Source organism: Chelonoidis abingdonii, chromosome 11 (genome assembly GCF_003597395.2).
Source record: "Chelonoidis abingdonii isolate Lonesome George chromosome 11, CheloAbing_2.0, whole genome shotgun sequence".
Lineage (NCBI taxonomy): Eukaryota > Metazoa > Chordata > Testudines > Testudinidae > Chelonoidis > Chelonoidis abingdonii.
Genome location: NC_133779.1, coordinates 3,727,528 through 3,737,747, shown reverse-complemented (window position 1 = coordinate 3,737,747; position 10,220 = coordinate 3,727,528). Strand labels below are relative to the sequence as shown.

At 56.6% G+C, this 10,220-nt stretch overlaps 1 protein-coding gene across 1 annotated transcript; it reads left to right on the top strand.

Moving 5' to 3' along the window:
* Window positions 1-2,418: 2,418 nt before the first annotated feature.
* Window positions 2,419-9,592, top strand: LOC116822403 (mRNA decay activator protein ZFP36L2-like). Its single transcript, XM_032776288.2, has 2 exons — window positions 2,419-2,574; window positions 5,948-9,592. Exons 1-2 carry the CDS (start codon window positions 2,521-2,523, stop codon window positions 6,779-6,781), a joined length of 888 nt encoding a protein of 295 aa, XP_032632179.1. The 5' UTR covers window positions 2,419-2,520; the 3' UTR covers window positions 6,782-9,592.
* The last annotated feature ends 628 nt before the right edge of the window (window positions 9,593-10,220 follow it).

Sequence of the window (10,220 nt, the reverse complement as noted above, 5' to 3'; positions counted from 1 at the left end):
TGACTCCCAGAATGCCCTGCGCTAACCCCTGGACTATACTGCCTCCCAAGACTTTCTTCCCAACACTGCAGCAGCAGCTGCACCGGGGATGCAGCAGGGCGGGGCTGGGTGCTGTTTGTGACCGTTGCCTGAACGATTTTACAGTGGCTGGTGCCAGGCGCCACAGAGTCACGGGATGGGAATACCCGAGCTGGCAGCTGTTGGCCAGGAGGGGAAGCGGTGGGGAAGGAAGGGGATGGAGGGGGAGAAGCTACGTGGAGGGTGGCACAGAAGGGTGGTAATAAATTATTTTGCCTAGAGACGTTGCCCACCGATGCCAGGGGAGAGGGCACTGGGGTTTGCATCATCAACTGTATTTTCAGGCTCGCGGTGAAAGAGCTCTTGAGAAAGAGTCTGGGGGTGTGTGCGTGCGTGTGCACATATGTGTGCTATCTCCTCCCAACAGCCCCCGCTCTGTGTCCCAGATGGGAGCTGCTCGATGCAGGATGCTCAACCCCTGTTCATGCTTTTATAATGCCAGGGCGGCAGGATAGCCCAGGGTTTGGAGTGCCAGTCGGGGACATAGAAGACCCAGATTCAATCAGCTGCTCTGCCACGGACTCTCTCCATACCCTTAAGCAAGTCACTTAGCTGTGCCTCAGTGTCCCCCAGCTTAGTGGTTTGAGCATTGGTCTGCTAACCCCAGGGTTGTGAGCTCAGTTCTTGAGCGGGCCATTTAGGGATCTGGGGCAAAAATCTAGCTGGGGATTGGTCCTGCTTTGAGCTGGGGGTTGGATTGGACACCTCCTGAGGTCCCTCCCAACTCTGCGATTCTATGATAGCACAGCTCTGCCACACAGGAAGGGTAAAGACAACAACAGTGGGGGCCATCCAGGTCACAGGGAGCTATTTGCTCCTGCCTTGCCCCTCATGCCATCACTGGCACTGCTGGTAAGTGGGCACCAAAGACACCTGGCTTTGACCCAGAAGCATTTTGTGCCCGCTTTGCCCTGGAGTAAATGGCTGAGCCAGGGACAGGGGATCAGGCCCAAGATGCAGCAAAGGAGGAGAGGCCAAGGGGTGAAAACACCTGATTTACTTGCCCTTGGCAAAGCTCCACTGGAGTCAGCGGCATTTTTCCATTGCAGTTAGGCGCCTGTGGCTGGCCTGTGCCCACTGACATGGGCTCTGGACTGTTTTATTGTGGTGTAGACTTTGTGACTCAGACTGGAGCCCAGGCTCTGGGACCTGCTCCCTTCCCAGGGTCCTAGCCTGAGCTCCACCCCAAAAAACGTTGACACTGGGATTTTATAGCCCCCTTGAGGCCTGTGCCAGCTGACACAGGCCAGCCTGGGCGTTCTTTTGCAGTGTAGACGTACCCACTGGGCCAGATCCCTAGCTGGGGTCGGTCGGCCGTAGTTCCATTGGAGTCACTGCGGCCAGACCACCAGCTGGGGTAAGCCGGCCTGGCATGGATATCAAAGGAGCGACACTGATCTACGCCAGCAGAGGACATCAGTACCTTTAAATGTGGGCAGGATGACATATAGGGCCCATACAGATCTCAGAGAGTTTTTGAGGGGTAACGCACAGCTGCCCCCTCTCTACTGGGGATATGGGTAGCTAATTTTCCCAGCTACAGCGGGGTTAGAACACACCATCCCCAAGTCCAGGCAGCTCCATCATTCCGGCTGAAGGAGAATCTCCATTTGCACTATAGGGGGACTGGCACACAGAGGCACAGCTCTGGTTCCACCCGGAAGAAGGCAGCAGTCCACAGACACGCCAGCCAGCCAGCTGCAAGAGGCTTCCCATGCAAAAAGCCTGAAATGCTTTATAGGTGGGCAAACTGAGGCATGGGGAAATGACATGATAAGGGTCATACTCCAGCTCCAGGAAGAGAACTCAGGAGTCCTGACTCCCAACCCTCCTGCTCTAACCACTACAGCCACTCTCCTGCCAGGACTAGGGAGAGAACTCAGGAGTCCTGGCTCCCAGCCCCCCTGCTCTAACCACTAGACTCTACTCCCCTCTGAGTCAGGGAGAGAACCAGGAGTCCTGGCTCTCAGCCCCCGCCCTGCACTCTAACAACTAGACCCCACTCCCCTCTCAGAGCTGGGGCTAGAACCCAGGAGTCCTGGCGCCCAGCCCCATGCTCTAACCACTACACCCCACTCCCCTCTCAGGCTGGGGCTAGAACCCAGGAGTCCTGGCGCCCAGCCCCCTCCCCCCGCTCTAACCCCTAGACCCCACGCCCAGCGCTGGGAGAAGAACCCAGGAGTCCTGGCTTCTCGCCTCAGTCTCCACTGTGGCTGCAGCCATGCATGGGAATGTTGCTGCGTGAAACACCCCCCCACACACACACATATGCCCCCTTCCCATAGCCATGCCCACCCAGCTACACGCCCCGCCCCTTTCACGGAGGGGCGGAGCTAAAGGGCCGCGCGCGGCTGCAAGGGCTGGCTCTTTAAAAGCCCTGCACCCGGGGCCGGCCCGGAGTAGCCCCGCCGAGAGCAGCAGGAGCCAGTCGGGGCGGAGACGATGCCCTCGGATCTGCTGACCCCCTTCGTGGAGCTGGACGATCCTCTGTGCCAGGTGGGGCAGGAGGGGGGGTTGCCACTTGCAGGCGGGGGGTTCTCTGCTCCTCCCTCCTGTTTTCCCGCCATCCTGCCCCAATGGGCTTTTGTTACCCCCCCCCCCACGCCAGTGCCTGGCCGTGGGGTGGGGGCTGATCTCCGGCTTGGGGAGGCCAGGACCCCTGAGCGCCCCCTTTAAAGGCTGGGGTGCAGAAGATCCTGAAGCAAGAAAGTTCCCCTCCACCCCAAGAAAGTCTCTGCTGGTTTAGTTACGGTGCAGCCTGATCTGGTTCTCCATGTGCTCCCGGGGTCGGGGGCTGTTCTTGTGTGAGTTGGTGCCACGCTCCCCCCCACCCCCGGCGGGGCGGCGGAATAAAGCCTCTTCTTCCAGCCCCCCTCTCTGTGAACTCCACTGCTGGCTGGAAGGGTTTTCTCGCCTTGCCTCGATTTCCTCTCCTCCGGCTGGTTGCAATGGAAAGAAGTGACCAGGCAGCCGTTAGCTTTGCTTTCAGTTTTATTGTGTGGGTCACTGGGCTGGCTGCTCGTTCCGGGGGGGAGGATTGGGCCCAGCATGAGGGGCGAGAAACGGTGCCGAGGTTTGCAAAAACCAGGAAGGATTTGCACCTAGATGTCCATGCAGCTAGGAGATTTAGTTGGGGGTTGGTCCTGCTTTGAGCAGGGGGTTGGACTAGATCCCTCTTGAGGCCCCTTCCAACCCTGATATTCTATGATCCCAAGCTGGATGGGTGCTGGAAACAGGGGTGCCCCCCCTCCCGGCTTCAGTGCAGGGTTTGCAGCTTGGATCAATGGCTCTCGGCCTCCCCCTCTCTACAAATTGTCCCCTACCTGTGGCTCCTAGCACTGTTGCAGCTGTTCAGAGCTGGGATGGGTTTTTGAGGGGGGTGCCTCTTTCCTCCCTAATCTGCCTGCGGTAGGTGTGAGCTGGGGTCAAATAGGACACCGTCTGGGCCTCCGACCCTGGCTTTCAGAGATTCACACCCACACAACCCCTCTGGTTTTCCCCTAGTTTCTGGGTTGCAGCAGCCCACCAAGGCAGGCCCCTCTGCTCCGAGCTTTATTTAACGCCCAGTGTGAAACTGGAGCGCAAAGCAATGGTAAGAGGCCCTGGGACAGAGCCAGGCCAGGACTGGCTTCCGGCTAGGAACTTCAGCCGCATGGGCCAGGCGTGTGTTCGCTGCAAGGTTTCAACCCGGGGGAGCTGGGAAAGTAGGAACCGTTTTCTCCTCCTGTGCCACGGTGGCGTGTCCTGGTGTTTCTGGAGCATGGGAACTGGCTGTGGTGGGGCGCCCTTTGTTCAAACCGTCTCCCTGCTGGGACCTGGGACTAAGCCCAGCTCGGGGGCAAATGGTTCTGACCCCTACTGACTTTGATCGGGGCCATACCTGGAACGGTGAGCCAGCATCTGGCCTCCCCTCTGGATGAAGCGCTGGTAGAAGCCAGGTTGTGTACACCCTGCCCCCCGCAAGGGCCCGGTGCCCATCTCTGCTGCCTAGAGCGCTCCCTAAAAGGTGGGTCTGCTTGTATTGCATGGGATATGGTAGCTGCCAAAGGACCCGGTGCACAGTCCCTGAAAAGGCCACCATCTCAGGCCTGTTGCACCAGTACATCTCCAGCAGTGGGCGCTCTCCTACTGGAATGTTGGAGTCGCCAAGGTGGTGTAAATCTGAACCAAAATTTAGATATGGGGTGGATGGGGAAACTGAGGCATGGGGGGGAACTTGCCCAGAGTGGCCCTGGCAGCATATCTGAGAATAGAACCCAGGAGTCCTTGTCTGGTACACCCCCTGCTCCACTCTAGTACCCACATTAATGCTTCATTAGCTAGGAGCACTGTGCTGGGGGGGGGGGGAGCCCTCCCCCCACATGTACCCTAGGTGTCCAAGCTTCCCACCCACCCTGGATGGGGGAGCAGCCCCTTGCTGCGTCTCTAGTCAATGATCCTTCCCTGCCCCGTCGGGAGCCACAATCTATAGTCCTGCAGGCCCCAGACGGGGTAATTGGCTAATTGCATGAGCCGGGCAGTCCAGACAGAGCCCCTGCAGATGTCTGAGCCGGCGCGCATGGCTCAGCTCCCTCTCCCAGGCCTTAATCAGCTGGGGCAAGTGCACTGTGGCCTCCTGGTGTGGCTCCCAAGTCAGAGCTGTCAGATCCGACCCCTAAACTGTTTGGCTGCTAAGGTCTCTGTGTGGCTGGCCATGAGCCAGGGCCTGCTGAGAGCAGCTGTGGGGCAAGAATCCCTTCCCCCATGTCAAAACCCCTTTGGAAATCCTCGCCAGCGGCCTAGGGGGTCTAGGAAACACAGCTGCACCCTTCTGATTCCATCCAGCAGAGGGCAGCTGTCATGGAGTCATGTCATTCCCTCCCCCACCCCCCATGTGCTTCCCACAGTGAGTCCACCCAGGCAGAGTCCAGGGGAAGCCGGAGGGTCCTGTCCCCCCACTTCGCTGTCAGACGTGACTCGTAGCCAGCCAGTAAGACAGAGGTTTAGTCGATGACAGGAACATTGGTCTAAAACAGAGTTTGTAGGTACAGGGAACAGGACCCCTCAGCTGGGTCCATTCTGGGGGGCAGTGAGCCAGACACCCACGTCTGCCCTCACTACTTGTCCCCAGCCAGATCCAAAACTGAAACCCCCTCCAGCCCCATCTCCTCTGCTGAGTTCCTTTCCTGGGCCAGGAGGTCACCTGACCTTTGTTCTCCCACACCTTTAGCATCCCCTTGCAGGGGGGAATGGCCCCCCTGGCCATTAGTTGCCAGGAGACAGTCATCCAAAAACTGAGGCACCCACTCAGTATTCAGAGGAAACCTTAAGAACAGTCCCACTTCGTCACAGCAGCGTGCTGACCTCCATGTCCTGCGAGGGCCCCCCAGTGTCTGTAAAGCACTTTGCTACCAGGTGTCCCCGCTGTGAAGGTGGGGAAACAGAGGCACAGAGAGGGAGGGAAGTGACTTGTCTTGTGTGAGTCGGGGGTGGGGGATGGAACCCAGGAGTCCTAACATGGCTTCCTGGCCTGTGCTCTAACCACTAGGCAATCCAGCCTGCTGCTTCACAGCTCACCAAGGAAGCACAAACTAGTGGATGGCACACTGTTGGGGTCTCCCCACCATCCCCAATAAACAGGGTTTTCTGGTTGCTGATGCTTAGGACGATGCCTGAGGTTTAGCTTCATTATTCACCACCGCAGGCCTGCTGCTGCCCTCGGCCTGGCATATGGGGCTGAGCCAGGGGCTGTCCAGTCTGTTGGTTTTTTTTGCGGGGGGCAGGGTTTTACCCCTGCAGCTCAGCCTGTTTCTGCTGATGGCCGTCTCCAGCCTTGCAGCCGATGGTGTGTTGCCTCCTCTAACCGACTCCCCCGTCTCTGCCTTTACAGGCCTTCCTGAGGCTGAACGTGGGGGAGGAGCCTGGCCCTGCGGCGAGATGCCCGGTGGGATACCAGCGTGCCTTTTCCGCCTGCTCGGCAGCACCGTCCGGCAGCGCTGATCCCCTGGAGGATGCTCTCGGCGCCTCGGATACCCTCTGGTCTCTCCCTGGCCAGTGGGGCTGGGCCCCGGCGTTACCCCACACCAGCCTCCAGCGCATCCCCTTCCAGGCGGAGCGCTCAACCAGCATGATTGAGGGCTGCCGGGAGGGGCCAGCGGCCGCCTCGTCTCGCTACAAGACGGAGCTGTGCCGCACCTACGAGGAGAGCGGGGTCTGCAAGTACGGGGCCAAGTGCCAGTTCGCCCACGGGGCCGGGGAGCTGCGGGGCCTGAGCCGGCACCCCAAGTACAAGACGGAGCTGTGCCGGACCTTCCACACGGCCGGCTTCTGCCCCTATGGCTCCCGCTGCCACTTCATCCACAACGCTGACGAGCAGCGCCAGCCCCCGCGCTTGGGGGGCCGCTCCCCCTCCTTCTCCCGCAGTGCCTCCCTGTCACCCTCGCCACCCACCCCTGACCCCTGCCACTGCCGCCGCCCTGCTGGGGAACCCCCCTGTTTGGCCTTCTCGGCCACCGCTGCTCTGGGCCAGGATGGAGCAGGGGGGGCCCCGGCCGCCCCCGATGCCTTTGTCTTCCCCGGGCAGCTGTTGCTGCAGAGGAGCCCTTCCTCCGACTCCCTCTCGGATCAGGAGGACTCGGGAGGCAGCAGCGGCTCGGAGTCCCCGGGCCTGGGGCCCAGCGGGCACCGGCTCCCCATTTTCAGTCGCCTGTCCGTCTCCGACTAGCAGGTGTGCAGCGACCCTCCAGCGTGGGCTCTGCCCCCCACCCTCTGCTGGGGCTAACGCTTAGGTCGCTGCCTCTCTGCCTAGAAGCTGGTGGGGAGCTACCGTATCGGGTCAGAGCTGAAGGGATTAATCGGTTCCAGGGTTGAGTGTGTTGGGGCAAAAACCTCGGCCCTGCCCCCCTCTGGGACCATGTGATCAATAGCCCATGGGCCAAATCATCTCCTGCTGTAAATCTGGGCTCATTCCATTCCACTCCCATGGGAGTCCCACCCCTGTATTGCAGAAGGGGAGAGGAGAACTAGGCCTTGGAAGGGGGGGTGCTTCTCTCCCCTCCCCTCCCCCTGCCACCTATCACATGCCTCATACCATTGCTTATACCAGTGCATATTGCTGCTGGATGGGACGGGGATAGAGTCTTGTAACCAACTGTGCAAGGAAGAAAAACCTCTCCCCAGCTTTCACTGGTGAATACAGTCAGCCAGGGCTATTTTTGCTTGGTGGCGGGGGAGGCAGAGACCTCCTGACCTCCACATCTCTGCAGCCTGGGTCTGTGGGTAGATTCTGAGTCAGATCTCCTGACCCAGAGGCCACTGCTGGAAACTCAGATGCATGGGACCTTGTGTCTTCCAAAACAAACAAAAAAAGGAAAGTGGTGTTTTTGTGGTTTTTTTTTTTTTTTTTGTTTAACACAAATAGCCAAGTTGCTGTGATAGGGGTTTTTTTGTGCGTGTGGGCCTGATTCTGCTGCTCTGCATCTCGTGTGGGTATTTCCACCGGAGCCGGACGCTGCTGTGAGCTGCAGAGCTGGTGTGAACTGGTAACTCCTTCTGTAAGCTTTTGAGGAGCCTCTGGTGCCCCGGCTTTGGGACAGCGCAGGAGGGTGGATGTGAAGTGGACGTGGTGCTGAAGCTGACAGGCCTCATGTCTCTGAGTGGCCTAGGGCAGGGGAGGTGGGGGGCTGAAAAGAAACCGCTTTCTGTTTCTCATTCCCTCAGGGGGGGCTGCTGGTGGTAGGAGAGTTGTAGTTTTAAACAGATCGTGACCTGTACCTGAGAGCCCTTCTGAGTGTCCTGAACGAGCCGTGTGGCCTTGCTAGCCACCTGTTGCAGCTGGGGGGCTCTGAGTCTGCCCACTAGGTGCTACTTTCCCTCAGGCTCAAACACCCAAGTGCAATTGATTTCGGAGGGGTTGGTTGCCACCACGTGGGGCTTGATGTGACTTAAACTTGCCAGTCAAACTCCGTACAGCCTGGCTGGGGCGGCAGGCTGGCTCGCATCTTGCCAGCAGTGGGTGCTAGGTTCCAACAAGGAAGAGGGTGATTGGATCCTCCCCCCTACCCCTTGGTGTCCCGATAAGTAAACTGGGATGTGGTCCCCTCCTCTCGTCCCCCTTCCCCCCCCCGTGACATCCCAGGTTGGGAGTCCATGTCCTGAGTCTTCCATTTGGCAAGTGATTTCTCCTCCCAAATTTGTCCTAACTTAGCTCGCCTGCCAGATTTCCGCCCCCAGCCCCTCTAATCGCCTCCCGAGTGGTCTGGATCTTCGTGGTGAGGAGGTACAGATGCCACTGCATGTCAAGCTGGTGGAATATGACAGGAAATTACCCAGTCTGGGGGGCTGTCTGGGAAGAGGCAGAGCACCGTCTACCCCAGGCCAGATTTCTCCAGGTACCTCTGTTCCTGCCCACACTCCTAACACAAGGAAGGGACAGATTCTTGCTCATAAGTCATCTGCTCTGAGCTAAGCTGTTCAAACATCCAAACTCACGGGCAAAACCTGCCTGTTTGTTTGGGAGCCGAGACCTTCAGCAAAGCTGACCCAGAGCTTATGGGCTGAATTGCTTTAGGGCCAGATTCTAAAAACCCAAATGGGCTCCTGAATTCTCCCCCTCTGCCCCCACACACATCCCAACCCCCTCATGTTTCAGATCCATCTGCCCCTCCTCGCTGGGCTGGGAATGGGGCAGTGTTTAGACTAGGGTTTAATGTCCCAGTCCTTTCCAATAGGTAGGATAGAACCTCACCGGCTCTGCAGCGTCTGCCTGCTGGCTGGCTAATCTAGGTGTCTTTCCTTATTTCAACCCCTTCAGTTATTTTGAAGAAAGCCACTAATCTTTCAAAGGTAGAAGGCTTCCTCTGCTAGGATAGCGTCGCTGAGCTAGTAGCTAAGGCAAGGAGTTTTCAAAGATGCCTTGGGGGTGGATTTGACGATCCCACTCCAGTGGGAATAGTCTGTTTTCTACGCAACTGATCAGACCTGGGCATCGAAGCGCTGCTTTGTGTGAGGGGTAGAAATTGACAGAATTTCTCCGTGTGCGGATGCTCTATTGTGGAATAATTCATGGGCTTCCAAAGCAGAGCAACCGTTCTGGAATAAAATTCATTCTGAAATGGAGCAGGGACACGAGTAATTCTGCAGGAGTTATTCCGGTCAATATCCACCCCAGACCAGCCCTTCGTCAAATTTAGGTTTGAAAAACCCCAGTCTGTGTTTTTGTTTTAAATTATGTTTTAAACTATTTATTGTCTTTTTAAAAAAATCTTATTTCTGATATTTGGAACCAAATCTTTGTAGAGGAGCATAAACTTATTTTAGTTTGTTTATCCTGTGCGCTGGAACCTCAGGGCCAGCGCCTGCCTTAGTATCTGACTGTAATCTTGTTAAATCTAACTTATTGCGAAATTGGTTTCCTGTTTATTTATAGTGGTTTCACTCTGCTTTTTTTTATAGATCTATAAAATTAATATAATGGGTGATTATTTTTTTATGGATGGTATCTATTTCGTGACTGTAATAAAACTGTCTCTTTTTGTGCATCTGGGTCTCTGCTTATCTTTTAAGCTGAAGGCTGGCTTTGTTTTTTAACAACTGTTTAGTATCACAGTAGCACTGACAGGGGAAGAATAATGCCAAGCTAGGCCCTGCACGTGTTTAACTTCAAGCTTCTGGCACCAAGCCCATGTTGAACTTTAAGCAAGCGTGTTAGAAGTTCAGCAAATCCCTGACTCCTAGATTCCACTGACTGCACTGTTGCTTAAAATCTCTTGTAGCGCTATCTGAGCAAAGACATATATAAAGACAGTGAAACTCCCTGTCGGTGGCTGACACACAAGTTGCTGCTCTGCCTCAGTTTCCCCACCTGTCAAATGGAGATGTGGATACTCTCCTCCTTTGTAAAGCACTTTCAGATCTGCTCCAAATGCTAGGGGTTGTTGATGGTGAGGATGTGGCCCTATGTTGAAAACGCTTGTTTTGACAAACATCTTGTTTTGGGGGGGGATTCCCCTGAAATTTTACAGTTTCAACAGACTTTTTTGGGGTGCATGTTTCCTCCTCCTACCCCCCCCCCCACAAGTAATGGACTTAATTCCAGAGTGGGAGAGGTTTTCAAAACAGGAGTGAAGTGTTTTCTTTGACAGGTGGCCTCCCATGTTCTAGAA